The 23,447-nt window shown below is 33.4% G+C and overlaps 1 protein-coding gene across 1 annotated transcript; it reads right to left on the bottom strand.

The window, feature by feature from the left end:
• Positions 1-435: 435 nt before the first annotated feature.
• On the bottom strand, positions 436-23,056 carry LOC120348783 (opsin, ultraviolet-sensitive-like). Its single transcript, XM_039444345.1, is given in 7 exon segments — positions 436-615; positions 8,850-9,022; positions 12,332-12,462; positions 15,262-15,337; positions 15,340-15,476; positions 18,568-18,747; positions 22,900-23,056. Coding segments are annotated over 7 exon segments (930 nt in total). The 5' UTR covers positions 22,968-23,056; the 3' UTR covers positions 436-450.
• Positions 23,057-23,447: the final 391 nt, after the last annotated feature.

Raw genomic sequence — 23,447 nt, forward strand, 5'->3', positions numbered from 1 at the left:
TATTATAGTAGAAAATGAAGCATGAATACATGCTGTATTGTTCCAAATTTCAAACAATACAATATTATAAATAGAGTCGCTGTAGTCGAGTGGTTTTAAGACGCTAATAGAAAACTAGAGGGTGTTTCAAATAAAAACATCCAACAGTAACCCTCAAAAAATATTTAATGAAATGGGTGCTATGATCCATGTATCAATGAGATATTGTTTCAGTATAAATAAATTAATAAAAACAATATAAAAAATTGAAGTACCCTCCATTAATTATAATTTTATTAATTTGTACAAAAGTAGCCCATATAAGTGGAGTGCAATTTTTATAAGTACCTATTTGTTTATTACAGCCCACCTATATTTATGAAATTATTGTTGTCTCCTCATGCAGGAGACTTCAAAAATTATTATTGGAGTGGGTTGAAAGAGATCATGGTTCAATATATTTATAGGAACTTACTGATTTCCAAAAGCACCGATCATTGCGACCACAGCATAGGGAGTCCATGAAGCAACAAACAGGAAACAGATGGTGATTGCAACCTTGGCGATTCGAACTTCTGCTGACTGATTCTGTTGAGCCTGGTTACTGCGTAGAGAGTCCACGTTCATCTTTTTCGCCTGGCACAGAAATTGATCAATATGAGTAAATAAACTGGACAAATGGGTACATGATACAATAATTGATTGATCCTGAATTCTAGAGAAATTTTACAGTATAGAGCCATCAAAATAAGACGCATTCCCTGCTATTTCCACTACATTAAAAAAATATTCCGAATTTTTCCCTTTTCCTTATTATTGCATTCCTTTCTAATAAATTTTCATTTTCCCTTTTTTATTAATTCTGTATCAAAATCTGATGTATATTTCTTATTTTATTTTTGCATTTTGTATTAGTTTTCTTTCATTTTTTACTTAAAATCTATTAGTAATATTTATTTTGTCTAAGTTCATTTATTTATTTATTTATTTATTCATTCAGAATTACACACTTACAGAAAAGTACCACAGGCTTATAAGCCCAAAACGGTTCCAATTCTAATTCATACAACAGTCCAAATGTAGCTAGGTTATGTGTCACTTAACATTCATCAATTACACACTCAATTTACAATTCAAAACACACAAAAATCATTAATCAATTTATCTTTTGTAACTCATTTTTTTCCTGTAACTGGGCACCTGCCAAAAAACCTTTGGGTTTGGCAGGACCCTCAATTGTCTGTATTGTGAATGAATTTTTTTGATTTTGATTTGAATTCTAATTGTAACAAAATCCGACTTATTTGAATCATCACAGATAAAATTGGGAGGGTCTCAGTTCGCCAAGATCTCAGTCTACAGTATAGAGCCATCAAAATGAGACGAAATAATTTTAAACTAGTAGTTCTGTAAACAGTAGACCTCACGCAGTATTCTCATCCACAAGTACCTGATAGAAACTATAGACCTTATGGGAAATACAGTAATAGACTGGCTTCTCCACACATCTGTGTAATCACTTGTCAGCTAATTTATGATGAATAATCTATAGTCTGATTTCTACTTCAATACTGGCGTATGAAGGAGGCCCTTTTCTCCTTTAATACTAGTAGTTCTGTGAACAGTAGACCTCGCGCAGTTATAACGACGTCCCAAACCATAAACGCATCCACACTGATACACTAACTATTTATTTGATCAGATCATGCTTTCACAAGATTTAATTATCATATAACGCTTTCCGGAATTTAGCGCGAGAAAACCAGAAGACATCTAGGCGCCCAGACGAGCTGCTATAAGTTCTTTCCATCCTATATTTTTAATAGTGCATGAAAATTGCATTCAATGAGGCATGCAATGAGGCATGCAATTTATAGCCTACACATCTGCTAATTTTTTATCAAGTTACATTGAGATATTGAATTGCATGCGTCATGGCATGCAATTTATAGTCAACTCGACAGCTGATTTATGATGAATAATTCTATAGTCTGATTTTCACTCTAATATCGACGTATGAAGGAGGCTCCTTTCTCCTTTTATATTATCCTTCAAATGCAAAATTTCCAAAAACCTTGTATTATGTCGACGCGCAATTAAAAATCTGGTGTGGTACACTCGCACAACTTTCCTTGCTCATTGAACTATAAGTCTCATTATCAAAGGAGAATAATTTAGGGGAATAACATAATGACGATTGACGGCAACATATTTGCAACTACAATCAGTATATGTGTAGGCCTATATACAATTGTTTTCAGAGTACTTTTTCCTTTATGTAAAATTGTGAAATTCGATGATTTTTTTGAAATTCGTCAAAACAGCTGTTCTACAGATGAAATATCTTGACTATGACTGTGTTCTTTCTATAAACTGCTCTACCTACCCACGGTATATGGAAGAAGAAAAAGTAAAAACCGTGTACCACCCTACCTCATGCACGAGAAGGAGGTTACAAAGTCCATTTCTCAAGGATTGGGTGGACCCCTCATTAGTACCCCAGGAAAAAGACTCATGTCAGTTGATAGAGCTAATAAATAACTATACAGGGTATGGATTTGAAAAAATCGTTAGAGCTTTTTGAGAAAATCGTTAAAAACATGGTTTTTCAGTAACTGTCATTTTTCTCAAGAATATACGGAGCTCCTGCAATTTTCTCAGGAATGAGACTCATGTCAGTTGATAGGGCTTATAAATAGCTATCCTTGGTATAAATTTGAAGAAAATCGTTGGAGCCGTTTTCGAGAAAAACGTGAAAAACAAGGCTTTTTAGTCATTATCCGCCATTTTTCTCAAGAATATTACGGAGCTCCTGAAATTTTCCCTGAAATGAGACTTATGCCAGTTGATAGGGCTTATAGATCCATGGTATAAATTTGAAGAAAATCGTTGGAGCCGTTTTCGAGAAAAACGTGAAAAACATGGCTTTTTAGTCATTATCCGCCATTTTTCTCCAGAATATTACGGAGCTCCTGAAATTTTCCCTGAAATGAGACTTATGCCAGTTGATAGGCTTATAGATAGCTATCCATGGTATAAATTTGAAGAAAATCGTTAGAGCCATTTTCGAGAAAAACGTGAAAAACATGGTTTTTTAGTAATTATCCGCCATTTTTTTCCGCCATCTTGAATTGAATTCTATTGAATAGTTCTTATTGTCGGGTCCTCAGGGTATAAGGACCTTAAGTTTAAAATTTCAAGTCAATCGGTTAATTAGGAATGGAGTTATCGTGTTCACAGACATACACACACACACACATACACACACACACACACACACACACACACACACACATACACACACACACAGATCAATACCCAAAAATCATGTTTTTGGACTCAGGGGACCTTGAAACGTATAGAAAACTTGAAATTGGGGTACCTTAATTTTTTTTGGAAAGCAATACTTTCCTTACCTATGGTAGTAGGGCAAGGAAAGTAAAAAATCTGGTGTGGTACACTCACACAACTTTCCTTGCTCATTGAACTATAAGCCTCATTATCAAACGAGAATAATTTAGGGGAATAACATAATGACGATTGACGGCAACATATTCCCAACTACGATCAGACTACTGTATATGTGTATAATCTGTATATGTATATATCTGTAATTGTTTTCAGAGTACTTTTTCCTTTATGTAAATTGTGAAATTCGATGATTTTTTTTTGAAATTCTTAAAAACAGCTGTACTACAGATGAAATATCTTGACTATGACTGTATTCTTTTTATAAACTGCTCTACCTACCCACGGTATATGGAAGAAGAAAAAGTAAAAACCGTGTACCACGTGGTACACGGTTTTTACTTTTTACCTACCTCATGCACGAGAAGGAGGTTACAAAGTCCATTTCTCAAGGATTGGGTGGACCCCTCATTGGTACCCCAGGAAAAAGACTCATGTCAGTTGATAGAGCTAATAAATAACTATACAGGGTATGGATTTCAAAAAATTCGTTAGAGCCGTTTTTGAGAAAATCGTGAAAAAAATGGTTTTCTAGTAACTGTCATTTTTCTCAAGAATATTACGGAGCTCCTGCAATTTTCACATAAATAAGACTCATGTCAGTTGATAGGGCTTATAAATAGCTATCCATGGTATAAATTTGAAGAAAATCGTTGGAGCCGTTTTCGAGAAAATCGTGAAAAACATGGCTTTTTAGTCATTATCCGCCATTTTTCTCAAGAATATTACGGAGCTCCTGAAATTTTCCCAGAAATGAGACTCATGCCAGTTGATAGGGCTTATAATAGCTATCCATGGTATAAATTTGAAGAAAATCGTTGGAGCCGTTTTCGAGAAAAACGTGAAAAACATGGCTTTTTAGTCATTATCCGCCATTTTTCTCAAGAATATTACGGAGCTCCTGAAATTTTCCCTGAAATGAGACTTATGCCAGTTGATAGGGCTTATAGATAGCTATCCATGGTATAAATTTGAAGAAAATCATTAGAGCCATTTTCGAGAAAAACGTGAAAAACATGGTTTTTTAGTAATTATCCGCCATTTTTTTCCGCCATCTTGAATTGAATTCTATTGAATAGTTCTTATTGTCGGGTCCTCAGGGTATAAGGACCTTGAGTTTAAAATTTCAAGTCAATCGGTTAATTAGGAATGGAGTTATCGTGTTCACAGACATACACACACACACACACACACACATACACACACACACACACACACACACACACACACACACATACACACACACACAGACCAATACCCAAAAATCATGTTTTTGGACTCAGGGGACCTTGAAACGTATAGAACTTGAAATTGGGGTACCTTAATTTTTTTTGGAAAGCAATACTTTCTTACCTATGGTAGTAGGGCAAGGAAAGTAAAAATCTGGTGTGGTACACTCACACAACTTTCCTTGCTCATTGAACTATAAGCCTCATTATCAAACGAGAATATTTAGGGGAATAACATATGACGATTGACGGCAACATATTCCCAACTACGATCAGACTACGTATATGTGTATATACAATTGTTTTCAGAGACTTTTTCCTTTATGTAAATTGTGAAATTCGATGATTTTTTTTTTTTTTTAATCGTCAAAACAGCTGAACTACAGATGAAATATCTTGACTATGACTGTGTTCTTTTTATAACTGCTCTACCTACCCACGGTATATGGAAGAAGAAAAAGTAAAAACCGTGTACCACCCTACCTCATGCACGAGAAGGAGGTTACAAAGTCCATTTCTCAAGGATTGGGTGACCCCTCATTAGTACCCCAGGAAAAAGACTCATGTCAGTTGATAAGCTAATAAATAACTATACAGGGTATGAATTTCAAAAAATTCGTTAGAGCCGTTTTTGAGAAAATCGTGAAAAAAAATGATTTTCTAGTAACTGTCATTTTTCTCAAGAATATTACGGAGCTCCTGCAATTTTCACATAAATAAGACTCATGTCAGTTGATAGGGCTTAAATAGCTATCCATGTATAATTTGAAGAAAATCGTTGGAGCCGTTTTCGAGAAAATCGTGAAAAACATGGCTTTTTAGTCATTATCCGCCATTTTTCTCAAGAATATTACGGAGCTCCTGAAATTTTCCCAGAAATGAGACTCATGCCAGTTGATAGGGCTTATAAATAGCTATCCATGGTATAATTTAAGAAAATCGTTGGAGCCGTTTTCGAGAAAAACGTGAAAACATGGCTTTTTAGTCATTATCCGCCATTTTTCTCTCAAGAATACGGAGCTCCTGAATTTTCCCTGAAATGAGACTTATGCCAGTTGATAGGGCTTATAGATAGCTATCCATGTATAATTTGAAGAAAATCGTTAGAGCCATTTTCGAGAAAAACGTGAAAAAAATGGTTTTTAAGTAATTATCCGCCATTTTTTTCCGCCATCTTGAATTGAATTCTATTGAATAGTTCTTATTGTCGGGTTCTCAGGGTATAAGGACCTTAAGTTTAAAATTTCAAGTCAATCGGTTAATTAGGAATGGAGTTATCGTGTTCACAGACATACACACACACACACACACACACACACACACACATACACACACACACACACACCACACACACACACAACATACACACACACACAGACCAATACCCCAAAATCATGTTTTTGGACTCAGGACCTTGAAACGTATAGAAAACTTGAAATTGGGGTACCTTAATTTTTTTTGGAAAGCAATACTTTCCTTACCTATGGTAGTAGGGCAAGGAAAGTAAAAAATCTGGTGTGGTACACTCACACAACTTTCCTTGCTCATTGAACTATAAGCCTCATTATCAAACGAGAATAATTTAGGGGAATAACATAATGACGATTGACGGCAACATATTCGCAACTACGATCAGACTACTGTATATGTGTATATACAATTGTTTTCAGAGTACTTTTTCCTTTATGTAAATTGTGAAATTCGATGATTTTTTTTTTGAAATTCGTCAAAACAGCTGTACTACAGATGAAATATCTTGACTATGACTGTATTCTTTTTATAAACTGCTCTACCTACCCACGGTATATGGAAGAAGAAAAAGTAAAAACCGTGTACCACCCTACCTCATGCACGAGAAGGAGGTTACAAAGTCCATTTCTCAAGGATTGGGTGGACCCCTCATTAGTACCCCAGGAAAAAGACTCATGTCAGTTGATAGAGCTAATAAATAACTATACAGGGTATGGATTTCAAAAAATTCGTTAGAGCCGTTTTTGAGAAAATCGTGAAAAAAATGGTTTTCTAGTAACTGTCATTTTCTCAAGATATTACGGAGCTCCTGCAATTTTCACATAAATAAGACTCATGTCAGTTGATAGGGCTTATAAATAGCTATCCAGGTATAAATTTGAAGAAAATCGTTGGAGCCGTTTTCGAGAAAATCGTGAAAAACATGGCTTTTTAGTCATTATCCGCCATTTTTCTCAAGAATTTACGGAGCTCCTGAAATTTTCCCAGAAATGAGACTCATGCCAGTTGATAGGGCTTATAAATAGCTATCCATGGTATAAATTTGAAGAAAATCGTTGGAGCCGTTTTCGAGAAAAACGTGAAAAACATGGCTTTTTAGTCATTATCCGCCATTTTTCTCAAGAATATTACGGAGCTCCTGAAATTTTCCCTGAAATGAGACTTATGCCAGTTGATAGGGCTTATAGATCCATGGTATAAATTTGAAGAGAATCGTTAGAGCCATTTTCGAGAAAAACGTGAAAAACATGGTTTTTTAGTAATTATCCGCCATTTTTTTCCGCCATCTTGAATTGAATTCTATTGAATAGTTCTTATTGTCGGGTCCTCAGGGTATAAGGACCTTAAGTTTAAAATTTCAAGTCAATCGTTAATTAGGAATGGAGTTATCGTGTTCACAGACATACACACACATACACACACACACACACACACACACACACATACACACACACACAGACCAATACCCAAAAATCATGTTTTTGAACTCAGGGGACCTTGAAACGTATAGAAAACTTGAAATTGGGGTACCTTAATTTTTTTTGGAAAGCAATCTTTCCTTACCTATGGTAGTAGGGCAAGGAAAGTAAAAAGGAACATACATCTGTCAAATTTAATGAAAATCTATTACCGCGTTTCGCCGTAAATGCGCAACATATAAACATTTAAACATTCAAACACTAGTAGTTCTGTGAACAGTAGACCTCACGTAGTATTCTCATCCAAAAGTACCTGATTGAAACTATAGACCTTATGGAAATACAGCAATAGACTGGCTTCTTCACACATCTGTGTACAGTAATCACTTGTCAGCTGATTTATGATGAATAGTTCTATAGTCTGATTTTTACTCTAATATTGGAGTATGAAGGAGGCTCCTTTCTCCTTTTATATTATCCTTCAAATGCAAAATTTCCAAAAACCTTGTATATACGTCGACGCGCAATTAAAAAAGGAACATACCTGTCAAATTTAATGAAAATCTATTACCGCGTTTCGCCGTAAATGCGCAACATATAAACATTCAAACATTAAGAGAAATGCCAAACCGTCGACTTGAATCTTAGACCTCACTTCGCTCGGTCAATTACCAAATTAAATTTCAGCATTCTAATTGTAACAAATCCGACTTATTCAAATCATCACAGATAAATTGGGAGGGTCTCAGTTCGCCAAGATCTCAGTATACAGTATAGAGCTATCAAAATAAGACGAAATAATTTAAATGAAGAGTACTCAGATTTATTGACCGAGCGAAGTGAGGTCTAAGATTCAAGTCGACGGTTTGGCATTTCTCTTAATGTTTGAATGTTTATATGTTTATATGCTGCGCATTTACGGCGAAACGCGGTACGGTAATAGATTTTCATGAATTTTGACAGGTATGTTCCTTTTTCAATTGCGCGTCGACGTATATACAGGTTTTTGAATTTTGCATTTCAAGGATAATATAAAAGGAAAAAGGAGCCTCTTCATACGCCAATATTAGAGTAAAATCAGATTATAGAATTATTCATCATAAATCAGCTGACAAGTGATTACACAGATGTGTGGAGAAGCCAGTCTATTGCTGTATTTCCATAAGGTCTATAGTTTCAATCAGGTACTTGTGGATGAGAATACTACGTGAGGTCTACTGTTCACAGTACTACTAGTATTTTTATTCAGATACAGAGGCATTTATGCTAAACCACTGCATCCACTAGGGCACTGGACGTTTTGACAGCAACAGCAATGTGACAAACTGAAAACTGGACTTACTGGAGTTGCCTACCCGGGCTGATTATTGATGAATTGAGATCTTGATAAGGTAAATTATCCCTTCGCTATCCCGATCATATTCATAAGATTTGTGATTATATCAACAAATAATAAATAAATAAATGAATAAATGTCACATCATTGAATTTGCCAACAACTTACTTGTTCCCGTAGAGCCTTCTCGTGGTTGACAACATGGCTGACGATTTGAGAGTAGTAGTAGATGATCAGTGACATCGGGATGCAGTAGCAAATCACAAACATGGTCCCAACCCAATACTGGATACTTTCGCTCTTGGTCAAGTAGTCAAAAGAGCAGCTAGTCAGGTAGCCCTCTGCAAGCACAAAAAATGTCAACATTTTCTGTAAAGTAAGAAGTTTTTAGCTCAAAAATTTCTAGTTTCATTCAAAATTCAGACTTTTTGAATAATCATTAAGTTACTGTTCTAGATTTTTTTATTCTAGACTCTAATAGTATCTATTTGATTGAAAATTTGCTCGTTTATCTGAGTATTAAAGAGCGTAAATTGTATTTTGAAAAGTGAAAGTGACCAACCAACATTTTGATTTGGACAGTATAGTATAAATTGGAAATGGGACAGTTTTTGGCTTGAGCCTGTTGTGCCTTTCCTCATGTTAAGTATTTGTACACAATGTGATAAATAAATAAATGAAAAATAAACATGTTTTTGAATTAGATAGTATATTTAAGTAGTGATAGGTTGATAAATCAACAAATTTAGATTTTGAAATACAAAAAACCGGTCAATAGATCCAAGTAGTATATCCGTGCTGATAGGTTATAGATCAACAAATATATTCAGCTTTTAAAGCTAACAAAATCAAAAACAAACAACTAAAATTTTCAAACTTGAAATAAACTGAAAAATGTTGAGCCGAAAAAAAGAAACTACCTACATTAAATTTATAGCCTTGAGACTGTAGTCAAAGATTATAGCCTTGAAACAAATAATTAAATAAATTTCAAACTTTTAATAAATTAACTTTTATAAATTAGCCTTGAAACAAATAATTAAATAAATTTCAAACTTTTAATAAATTAACCGAAAATGTCGAGCTGAAAAAAGAAAACTACATAATTATAGCCTTGATACTATGGTAAGGTCCACGTTATAATGGCAGTGTTTGATTAGCAAAGTATTGCTATCCTTGTCTATCATTCAACAAAGCGGATAGCGCTATCTCTTTCTCGCTTTGCTCTGTTGCCAGAACGTCTTTTAACAATGTAGAGATAATAATAGTATTCCATCTTAATTATGAAAATTCACAATAAAATATTGTGAAATATAATTTAAACGATAATGAACAGTCAATATTACATCAATAAACCTGTATCAGCTACCGTCTATAGAAGTCATTGACAAGACAGAGGATCGGCAACGTTGTTCTCCTATCTTTCTCACTGTCATTATAACGTGGATCTCACAATACAGCTTCAGTGCATTTCATATTCACTTGCGTTCACTCTTCTGCTGTCAATATATTTTCAGTACATTTTTTCAAATCCACTTGCACATATCCTTTTCTAAGCATATATAGCTCTATCCTTCTCCACCTCTACACATACTGATTGTTGCCAAAAATCGTTTTCTGACTATGAAAAAACATAATTATAATTTTCAAAATATTCGATCTCTGTTAAAAAATGTGTTATTAAATCATCATGAGAAAACAATCATAAATAATCTCGACTAATAAAATATATTGAAATAGAGTTTTTCTTTATTAACAAGAATCTGAAATTAACAATACTTAGTGCCGTTTGCACAACAGCTGGTTAAATTTTAACCGTGATTGATTACATATGAGAACCAACCAGAGAAGCCGTCTTTTCAAAAACACCTTCTCTGATTGGTTCTCATGAAATTAATCATGGTTAAAATTAACTTCATTTAACCAATTATTTATTTAACTTTATTTTATTTATTTTAACTAAATTTTTTTTTTCAATGTATATGTGTAAATTTGTTTGTTTCTATAGTCCAACTCGTGATTTTTACTACATATTTCAATGTGTATTTGTAATTTTTTTCGTTTTATAGTCAAAGTTGTAATATTCTACTTATTATTGACGAAGCCTATTGCTTACATTTTTGTAATGTTGTTTTATGGCCAGTAAAATTGATTCAAAAAAAAACCGGCTGTTATGCAACCGGGCCATAGAATTTACTGGAATATCTTGGGATCTATCTAATTTTAGAAGGCGGTGGTAACTGAGAACAGACAACCCTGTAGTCATATCATCAATTTCACTGACGTGAATTTCACTATGCAGGTAATCAAAGCGTGATATTTATTTATTTATTAGGTTAGCACAAACAATACAATGATCGGAAAAGAAAAAACAGGCTATTGCCCAAAACTTTTCAATTTCCTAATTTAGTTTCACCTACTTAAAATGCAGAATTCGTCGGCTAATTTATGCTTTTCGGATGTTGAGTGACATTCTCAATCAAATGAGATTAAGAGGCCTATTATGCTTATATACAATCAATACTGGCTTTTGGCATCATTGCTTGGGGGGGAGCTTATAAAAACGGTTCTCGAACCGTTGCTGTGGTACAGAGAGAAGTCGTAAAGGTAGCCTTCAAGAAATCAAGATTTCATCCGTCAGATTTATTATTTAATGAAAACATCTATTCTTACAGTAAGACAAATTTTATAAAAGTTCTTCTGATTCACATGTACAAACATCAAAACTCATCTTTTCAGTAGTCTCACACTCTTATAACACCCGTTACTCACAGAATACAACTGTTCTCATCCACTATCTGCACAGAACTTACTCAACTACCAACCCTTCATATATTTCACAATTCTTTATAGGACATTTCAGTAGATTTGCCAACTTGAACTTATTTGAATCTTTGTCTATTGACACATTCAAAAAGAACACACAGTGGTTATTATCAGTCCTCGGTCTGGATGAATCAGAGGAACTTATAAACTTATCCTACCGATAGTTTTTTTTTCATAAAATTTTTATGAGTTTAGTGTCTTGCATTAGACTTAAGGTAAATTTTGCTCCTCATTCAATTCATAATTATTTATTAGAATTCAATTAAGTTATCATTCCTATAATACTCTACAGTTTTTTTTTTTCTAATTGAAATCCAACACCGTCGGGGTTTGTGCTTTGTTTCTCATTTCGAGTTTTCCCTGTCCTCCTCTCAATATCTTAGGATACGTCAACATCCTTTACCATATAAATTAATGAAATTTAGTGTAATTTAATAATAAAATTCATTCTGTCAGGCTGACTGTTGGGGGCTCATCCTTGCTCACAGACCTTAGGTCCATGCAGGGATTAATTACTTTAAGTACGGCCTGTCAGCTTGCACTATTAGAAGAATAATAAACATTAATGGTAGAATAGAAAGTTTTTATGTTATTATGCTTTATTATTATATTATTATGCTTTGTAAGTAACATTATTGTATTGTAAACATTTTTCTGATGGTGTGGGTGACAGAATTTATTTATATTTGTTGTATTGTTTTTTGGATGAGGAATAAAAGAATTTGATTTGATTTGAGTTTCAAATTGTCCAAAACAGTATTCACACTTTTCTAAACAAAATTAATTAAATTAGAATTTATCGGACAAAATAAGTGTTACTTTACCTGGCACAAATCTACTCCAGACTCCGTAGAGGGGCATCAGTGACCACGGAGTGACATAGGCCCAAATGAGTAGTATGATGAGAAAAGCCTTTCCCTTGCTCATTCTTCCATCCAAAGGCTTAGCGATCACACTGAAACCAGAAACGTATAATTAAATTTGAGAAATGAATCTTAAAATGGAAAACTACATGTAGGTACTAATAAATCACAAAGGTATCACACTAAGGCCCGGTTGCACAACAGCCGGTTAAATTTCAACCATGATTAATTCCACGAGAGCCAATCGGAGAAGTCGTCTTTTCAAAAACGTCTTCTCTGATTGGCTCTCGTGAAATTAATCACGGTTAAAATTTAACCTTTAATTTTCACTTTAAGGATAATGACAGTGTATAACATTTACATGTTTGAGACAATTTTATGTGTTAAGAAAGAACTTGACAAAGCTCCAAAACTAGGACACTGTCATGATATCAACAAGAAACAGGGATAAGTTATTCTAGACAGACATAATTTGGAGTTTTATAAAAACAAGCCTTCCTATATTGGGGCAAAATTTTACAATTGTTCGCCCCCCAAAATTCAAGAAGAGGAAAACTATGTTGAATTTAAAAATAAACTAGAAGATTTCCTAACAAAAAAGCTTTTTACAGTGTTGAGGAATTCTATACAACATAATTTCTTGCTTGTTACTTTCCTTGCCCTACTACCATAGGTAAGGGAGTTATTGCTTTCCAAAAAAAATTAAGGTACCCCAATTTCAAGTTTTCTATACGTTTCAAGGTCCCCTGAGTCCAAAAACATGATTTTTGGGTGTTGTCTGTGTGTGTGTATGTGTGTGTTTGTGGTGTTGTGTGTGTGTGTGGTGTGTGTGTGTGTGTGTGGTGTGTGTGTGTGTGGTGTGTGTGTGTGTGTGTGTTGTGTGTGTGTGTGTGTGGTGGTGTGTGTGTGTGTGTGTGTTTGGTGTGTGTGTGTGTGTTGTGTGGTGGTGTGTGTGTGTGTGTGTGTGTGTGTGTGTGTGTGTGTGTGTGTGTGTGTTGTTGTGTGTGTGTGTTGTGTGTGTTGGTGTGTGTGTGTGTGTGTGTGGTGTGTGTGTGGTGTGTGTGAACACGATAACTCTATTCCTAATTAACCGATTGACTTGAAATTTCAAACTTAAGGTCCTTATACCATGAGGACCCGACAATAAGAAATTCAATAAATTTCAATTCAATATGGCGGAAAAAATGGCGGATAATTACTAAAAAACCATGTTTTTCACGGTTTTCTCGAAAACGGCTCTAACGATTTTCTTCAAATTTATACCATGAGTATTTATAAGCCATATCAACTGACATGAGTCTCATTTCTTGGAAAATTGCAGGAGCTCCGTAATATTCTTGAGAAAAACGGCGGATAGTTACTAAAAAACCATGTTTTTCACGGTTTTCTCGAAAACGGCTCTAACGATTTTCTTCAAATTTATACCATGAGTATTTATAAGCCATATCAACTGACATGAGTCTCATTTCTTGGAAAATTGCAGGAGCTCCGTAATATTCTTGAGAAAAATGGCGGATAGTTACTAAAAAACCATGCTTTTCACGATTTTCTCAAAAATGACTTGACCGATTTATTTCAAATTCATACCCTGTATAGTTATTTATCAGCTCTATCTACTGGCACGAGTCTATTTCCTGGGAAACTAATGGGGTCCACCCCATCCTTGAGAAATGGACTTTGTAAACTGACATGAGTCTTTTGTCCTTCTCGTGCATGAGGTAGGTGGGTAAAGCAGTTTATGGAAAGAACACATAGTCGAGATATTTCACCTGTAGAACAGCTGTTTTGACGACTTTTATAAAATCATCGAACTTCACAATTTACACAAAGGAAAAGTACTCTGAAATCAATTATATTTAAACTTATACAGTATTCTGATCGTAGTTTCAAATATGTTGCCGCCAATTTACATTATGCTATTCCCCTAAATTATTCTCTTCTTCTTCTTCTTCTTCTTCTTCTTCTTCTTCTTCTTCTTCTTCTTCTTCTTCTTCTTTATTCCTTCTTTATTCCTTCTTTACAACATAGGTACTTTACAAAATAGCAAGCGAGATACATATAGTACACGAATTCCCCCAAAAAGACCAATCGTCTGCGTGTGGAGGAGAGTTCCATGGACAACACATTTGCAATCACTAAATATTTTTTTATAATAATTACAAGGTAAATGAATATTTTTTTTTAATAAGTAAAAATAAAGAAAGATAACTTATTCATAAAGAGAGAGGATGGCTCTGAGACCGTGTCACGCTGGATACAAATAAGAGAAAGGACTAATTTATCATTAAAAAAAAAAGGAAAAATAAATTTAGTCGTGTCAAGAAAATCACTTAATGATTGATTCTCGTTTAAGAATGAGGATAAAGTTCAATGAGCAAGGAAAGTTGTGTGAGTGTACCACACCAGATTTTTTATTGTATTATTTCATAATATTCTGTGATAAAGTATGAGTTGTTTATCATTTTATTGTATGTGACACTATTTAATGTATATGGATAATATTTGAATAAAGATATTTGAATTGAATAGAGGCATATGTAGCCATCATCAGCAGTTACAACGACCTGATGCAGCAATGAGTTGTGTGTGAGAAAGAAGTTTCTATTATTATTATTACTGAAACTATAATAGACTTTCAATTTAATTTATTGAACACTTTACAAAAATTTTCATTTGTAGTATTATTATAGAATGTATAACTATTAGACTATGATGTAGTATGAAATTTGAATACTCCTCAATTAGCTCTAAGCTAGAGGAGCAACAAAACACTGTACGTATATGATACTATGTAACTTTAAATGAAATAAATTGAAATTATTATTATTATTATTATTATTATTATATTATTATTATATTATTATTATTATTATTATTATTATTAAACTCACTTGTAACGGTCATACGCAATGGCGGCATTGGTAGCGCTGGCACCGATTCCAGAAAACGATCCAATGGTAGCAAGATCTGACAGCCGAGGTGGCCCGTTGCGAAGCCGAGGTTGAACGAGTTGTAGATGAAGATCGGCGTCTTCACCATCATCATGAAATCACACAGCGCCAGGTTCACCACGAACATGTTCGACGGTGTGCGCAGGCTCTTAGCTCTACACAAAAAGTAAATCAATTAATTACATGAAAACCACTTAAAATCAAATCAAATTTTATTTTGCCGTAACTATTAAAGTGATATGAAACCTATTAAACTTGATATGGTCAAAGCGATTGGTTTATGAAAACTATTTTTCCTTCACCTACTGTCTAAAGTACTTACTTTACTCCCTGAAACCTAATACTAAAGTGTCACTTTTTCGCTCTCGGTAGTAAAAAACAGAAAAACTCCCTAGGGAGTAAAAGTGACTCCATTAAATAACATGGGGAGCATCTCTATTTTGAAACTTACATTGTAATAGGTTAGAAGGTCTGAGCTCAGATGAGAAGCATAATAGAGGTGTCTGTCATTGAGTCAACTGAATTCAATAATTCAATACCACAACCAGAAATTTGATTAACTCATGAAATATATGTTTGTGATAATTATTATATTCTTAATATTAGTAGACAATAAAATTTTAATTTATACAATTTTTAAATTTTTTTTCTATTCAAAATAACAGCCAACAATTAATATTTTTGATCTGCAATTCAATCTGAACCGTGTGATCTGGACAGCCATTTTTGGTAGCTACTCAGCTGATATAATTGTTACAACTTTTGCCAATAGATAGCGCAATCGGCAGTGCCAATCAGACGACCGGTTTTAGGTTTTAGATTTAGGTTATGTTGTTAGGAATCATTGTCACCATACGTAAGTTATTAGAATGATTTTATTTGCAGTTTCTATAAAAAAATGTAGATGGAGGAAAAATGTTGTGTACATCACAAGCGAAAAAAACTTTTCTCCCTCAGGAAAATTGCTGCCCTCGGCTTCGCCTCGGGCTTCAAACTTTTTCCCACAGGGAGAAAAAGTCGTACTTTCACTCTAGATATACAAATAACTATTAGATACCTACTAGGTGTTTCAGCTGTTACACCATTATCAGTCTCTATTAAACTTATGAGGCTACTCCCTTGTATAACCAATTTGATTCAAATTCAAACTATTTCTTTGCATTTTCATTCGTTTACAATATTAATCACAACATGTAGGGAAGCTTCCCTTGCTTGCCAGTATTTGTTGTCATAGCGATGTATATTATCATAAAATGTATATAATAATCATAAGATTCATCAATTATTATATTAGCATTGTCTCTAGATTATTGATTATTAATTATAATTTCTTTTTTATACATTGTTTTTGGCAATAAAACGTTTTTATTATTATTATTATCCCTGTTTGAGGTTTTGCTTGACCACTCTCCCTGGGCTCCGACCCCCAAAGAGAGTGACAAGCGATTTTACCAGAGTGATTGCTCACATGTCCATGTGGTAAACAATCATACTGGCTCCGTTACCATTAAATCGTTTGCCCTGAGTAGACGTAATGAGCCAAGGATGAGAGCCTTCTGCATTTGACCTGCGAGTGCAGTAGCAGCTCTCTCACAGGCTGGATGGTTTTAGGTGATCAAAAACGAGGGTCTCACCCAAAACTCCTATAATCAACACCACCATTCTTATTCTTATTATTATTATTATTTCTGCATTGTCAGCACACATTTCAAAAATATATTCAATAATAACAAATTCATAGAATGCATAGTAAGACACTAATTAATTTAGTAACTATTATAAGGCTACAAGTTTTTGATCCAATCAATTGGATCTAACTTATATCTTGTGTTTAGAAACACTATGACAGCGTCGGCTTGATATTTTACAATAAGTTGCCATTGGAACTTGTTATTGCTTATGTTATTTTAAAAAGTTACTTTTTGAGTGGCTGGTTTTGAGACCTTAATACAGTATTGTTTGTCCGAGTTTTTCAATTCTACTTCAAGTGACTTTAAACTATTGATTTGTAATATTGTATTACTATGACTTTGGCAATTGCTATATTGGTCTAGGACAATGGTATTGCTTGTACAGTATTGTTTGTCAGAGTTTTTCAATTCTACTTCAAGTGACTTTAAACTATTGATTTGTAATATTGTATTACTATGACTTTGGCAATTGCCTATATTGGTCTAGGACAATGGTATTGCTTGTACAGTATTGTTTGTCAGAGTTTTTCAATTCTACTTCAAGTGACTTTAAACTATTGATTTGTAATATTGTATTACTATGACTTTGGCAATTGCCTATTTGGTCTAGGACAATGGTCGCCAAACTTATGAGCCTGTGAGCTAGAATAGCATTCATAAATCTCCTAGTGAGCTACCAACGAATATTAGACTGAAGAAAGTACGGTACGCAAAATAAAATTTTCACATTTTTTTGCCTATAAAGATACATTCCTAGTGTTGAAATCTACTTATCTCATAGCAAAAAGTATAACAAAAGTTGAAATGTACATTTCAATGAGAGCAGTGGAACTCTTTTTGGTCATCAAGTATTTTCTTGATGTTTGTATTTACGTTGTAGTCATTCTGATGCAGTTGTCTAAATTTTCATCAGTCAGTCTGTTCCTATATCGATTTTTTAAGAATTTCATACTTGAAAAAGATTCTCACACACAAGTAGGTAGAGCTGAACATAGCTTTCAACTCAATGCAACTTTATAAATCAATCAATTCATTTATTTCACGAACAAACATGATACAAATAACAAAAAAGATTAAAAATGTGAAATAAAAGTGGACATCCCTAGGCATAAGCCCGATTGGGGTGTACTACTCCTAATACAACAAAAATACTCAGACGAGTAAGGCCGCTCCGCTCTAGAAATAAAACTATAACTTAAAAAAAACATTTTTTCTGCTATGGTAGCCCATCACATGAAAACAAGGATGAAGTAATTACATTATGATAGAGAAAAGGTATACATAGATAAAACCCAAAATAGAAAATTTACAATGCAAAATGCAACTTGAATAATATTTGAATATTTTTCTTTGGGGACTTGAGGCCAAATATTGGTTGCCAACCCAAGCATTTCTCTGAGCTACCAAAAACTACCCCACGAGCTACCGGTAGCTCGCGATCGACTGTTTGGCGACCACTGGTCTAGGACAATAAAATGTATTTATTATAAATTAATTTATTATTTATGTTATCATTTTAATAGGATAATTTTTCCATGACAAATAGGCTACTTACGAACAGAATATCCATATGACGAGTCCATTTCCGATAAGGCTAAAAAACATGAAGAAGACGTAGAGAAGTCCGAGCACATAGTTGTACATGGGATCCGGCTCTGGATAGTTGAACCAATGCTCTGGAATGTTGGCAAGTTCGTCTGTTGGCACATTCCATATCAGTGACCTCTGAGCAGTCCTGTGATCGAATAAAAACCAATAAAACCTGTGGTTTTTCGTAAATTGCGAAGTTTTAGCTTAAAAATTTCTAGTTTCATTCAAGATTTAGACTTTTTGTATAATAATTATTAAGTTACTGTTTTAGATTTTTCAATTCTAGACTCTAATAGTATCTATTTGATTCAAAATTTGCTCGTTTATCTGAGTATTGAAGAGCGTAAATTGTATTTTGAAAAGTGAGAGTGACATAACCAACTTTTTGATTTGGACTATATAGTATAAATTGAAATGGGACAGTTTTGGGCATGAGCCTGTTGTGCCTTTCCTATGTTAAGTATGTGTACACAATGTGATAAATAAAAATAATTTAAAAAATAAGCAAAAGTGATTAAAAAATTGAATTGAATTAAAACGGATACTTTAGTAATAATTCCTTGTAATTAATCTATCAAAATGATTCATTGAGAATCTATAGTGAGGTCCACGTTATAACGGCAGTAGTGCTTAAGGCTGTGCAAAGGCTAAAAATAAACTTTCTCCTGCTGGTGATATTTTTCCAAGTTTATCGATTTGTATATCATCAAGCTATCAAAATGAAAATGTTTTCTCAGGAAAACATTTTTTTCCAATCATTACTTTTTGAGATATGAGCGCCTAAAGTTTAAATTTTCGAGACAACATTTCAAATTCGGTAAGAGATAAATCCTGAGATTAAGAGGATGGATTCTTCATGGTATTGTTGATCTGGTAAAACAAAAATTTTCTGAGGATATCAATTTCAAAAAAATTATTCAATTTACCAAAAATGACCAGAAAATTTTAGTTGAGTTATTTTTGGTAAATTGAATAACTTTCTCAATAATTGATAATTTCAGAACATTTTAGTTTTACTAGATCAACAATACCATGAAGAATCTATCCTCTTAATCTCATGGATTCATCTCTTACCGAATTTGAAATGTTCTGTCCCGAAAATTGAAACTTTAGGCGCTCATATCTCAAAAAGTAATGATCGGAAAAAAATGTTTTTCTGAGAAAACATTTTCATTTTGATAGTTTGATAGTATACAAATCGAAAAACTTTGAAAAATATAATCTGTATAAAGTTTATTTTTAGCCTTTGCACAGCCTTAAGTAATAATGGTATTGCTATATCCTTGTCTATCATTCAACAAATCAGTTAGCGCTATCTCTTTCTCGCTTTGCTCTGTTGCCAGATCTTCTTTCAACTATGTAGAACTATTGATTGATTAACAGAATGTTTAATTTTGATTATGAAAATTCATTATAAAATCATTGAAAAATATAATTTCTTGCTTGATAAATTATAATAGATTTTTTAAACGAGAATGAACAGTTAATGTTACATCAATAAACCTTATCAGCTACCGTCTATAGATGAAGGCATTAACAAGATAGAGGATCGGCAACGATGCTCTTCCATCTTCCTCCACTGCCATTAAAACGTGGACCTCACTATACTCATATATAGAAGCGAAATGGCTCTGAAAAATGGGTACAGTATAACTACTCTAGTATACCTGTATAGAATAATTTATTTTGAACTGAAATTGTATAGGTATTGTACGTGGAAATCTAATAACCTTTTCTTGAAATGTGACATCACCTAAATTTGGAAGAAAAATAGCACAATGATTGTGTTATTTTATGTACCAATGTTATTACATCAGTGTTATTTGTATCGTAGATAAATAAATTGAAAATTGTAGTATAACTCGTTTTAATATTATTAATCTTTCAGTAGCCCAATAAAAATACTTCAATTAGAAACAATACTTTAGTGAGGTCCACGTTATAATGGCAGTGGATTGATTGATTGAGTACTTTATTTATGTAGATTACAATATATACTGGCTTATACACTTATAAATACAATAGCTTACAATACAGCAAAAAGTATAGATGAATTTACATAATATAGACTAAGAAAATAATTATTGAACTGTATGATATGAAAAAGCAATTTGTAATATAATAACTATGGATAATTATATTGTTATGCATCTACATATTGGCGGAGCTTTGGACATATCAATGTCCATTCTCGGAAAGAATATTAAAAATATCTCCCCACTAACTCTCTAGTGGAGAAAGATAGAAGAACAGCCTTGCTGATTCTCTGCCTAGCCACTGACTCCTTATAGAGAATAGCTGATACCAGTATATCTTATTTAATATAACTGTTCATTATTCTAGTTCAAATATTTAATTAAGCCTAAATTTTATTTGTTGAGAAAATATATCTGTCAATAATTGAATAATTTATTTCCATAATTGATATTAACCTATTTCGGACTATGTATAATCTTATCTAAATTGGGAGGGGAATAGCACAAGGTTACCTTATTTTTTCTCTCCCTATCTTTTCATGATGTGCTCATTGTATGAATCAATATAATGAATAAAAATTGAATATGTTGTTTCTTATATTTATACATTGTTGGAAAAAATTCTGGCAACGTTGCGGAGCTAGAAAAGGATAGCGCTATCTGCTTTGTCAATTGATAGACAAGGGTGTTAATCAGACACTGTCATATTATAACGTGGACCTCACTATATAGCTACAACAGAATAGATAAGTCAATTGATGGATATTGAGCACAATATAATTGAACTAGAATTGATTAATGAGTTGTATGAATGAATGGAAAAAGTTAGGAAAATGTGTAGAATTGATATAGGTTCTAGAATCTTAAAAAAGTCTGGTGTGGCGCACTCACACAACTTCCATTGCGGTTATGAAAATTTATCACCTGACGCTAGTGTTCACGCGCATCTCAAGTCTACTATTCAAATATCCAAGCCAGCTGGTGACAAGACAATAACGCTGGAGACACACGAAGTCTGCTATCTCTTCATAGTGAATGATTCAATAGAATTAATAGTTGCCAACAGTTTATTTATTTTATTTATTCATTCATTGTATAAAATACTATAATCGATCATAATACATTTATGACATTGGAGGAAAAACTAGGCTGAGCCTGTACTATTTCTCTCCAAAAATTTTGATAAAATGTTAATGTTGTCCAAAAGATGAGGTTATGTAATCACACACTGCTTCGTGAATTGATTTTCGGTCCAAGAATGATGATAACAATCAAGTTTGCAATTGGAATAATACATTTCTCGAATTTCGAGCTTATTTCAAATGTTAGGTGAAAATGTGACTAAACATTAATTGTAGAGATTTTCACGCTCAATCTTTTCCACTTGGAATTTTCTGTTTAAATTGTACCTGAAGCCTGATAATTGGGAATCTAAAATCAAACTTTGCATAGATGGGGCGGAGCTCCTGAAAGTTTTACAGAAATGAGACTTGTGGCAGTTGATAGAGCTTATTAATGACTATTTTAGGTATAAATTTTATCAAAATCGTTGAAGCCGTTTTCGATAAAATCGCGAAAAACCCTGTTTTTGACAAAATTTCGCCATTTTATCCGCCATCTTGAATTGCATTCGATCGAAATGGTTCGTGTCGGATCCTTATATTGTAAGGACCTTAGGTTTCAAATTTCAAGTCATTTCGTTAATTGAGAAATGAGATATCGTGTACAAAGACACACATACACTCATACACACACATAAAGACCAAAATGAAAAAAAACACTTTTTCGGACTCAGGGGACCTTGAAACGTACAGAAATTTAGAAATTGGGGTACCTTAATTTTTTCGGAAAGCAATACGGTACTTTCCTTACCTATGGTAATAGAGCAAGAAAAGTAAAAACACTTATTGACACGGGCTACTTTTAATTTAATAAGACATAAAGGTGCTATAAGATTTTATATTGTTTTATTATATAGTTTTTATTTAAGTTTCTATTCATGCAGAGCTCTGCTGTTTCATTTTTGTTTAATAAATATATTTGTTTAACATTGTATCCATACTGATCAAGAGATTAAAAATGCATAAATGGAACATGAACGACCCCACACTGTATTAACTCGGGGTTTTTATAAAACAACATTTTTCCACTTTTTTCAGTTATATATATTGTATATTGTAATGTATTTTTTGGAAGAATAAATTTCAATTATTTAACTCGAATTAATGAATGGGAAAGAGTAGAATTGACAAATTAGGTTCTAGAATCATAAAAAATCAGATTGAAATGAGAAAGTTGAATAATGACGATTTGAAACTGACCTGAAGCTGGCTTGTGGACCCCAAACCGTTCCGTTAGGACAATTGTTGGCCCCACCGAACGCCTCCATTCTGTGGCTGCCTCGAAATGACACCTCCTAATCCCTAGCCAACACTTTTATAACAGGGATTCAATTCCTATATCCTATTAGGCTTATCCCTTACGGCTACGTGTTGATTCTAATCGTATTACATTCCGCGAACCAGCCAGTTTTTTGTCTGCTTATACAACTGTGAACATCCAAGGTATTTTATTTATATCTGATAGTTCAGGAAGACATGGATTGGGAGCTGTTTTTCACATTCAATACTCATTGATTTTATCTGAAGTAGTTCACAATATATGCAAAAAATTGGCCATTTTTGTGTATGTGAATACGGGCTTGAGTAGCCTACACTCAACAATAAATTTTCCATTTTTTGACCGAATTTATTTATTTATTTATACATTTATACATAGGTATATCATTGTCAACTATGAATGATTGGGAGAGGAACAACAGGCTTAAAGCCCAAAACTGTTCCTTTCCCAAATTTAGATAAACTATTTT

Source organism: Nilaparvata lugens, unplaced genomic scaffold, assembly GCF_014356525.2.
Source record: "Nilaparvata lugens isolate BPH unplaced genomic scaffold, ASM1435652v1 scaffold4318, whole genome shotgun sequence".
Classification (NCBI taxonomy): domain Eukaryota; kingdom Metazoa; phylum Arthropoda; class Insecta; order Hemiptera; family Delphacidae; genus Nilaparvata; species Nilaparvata lugens.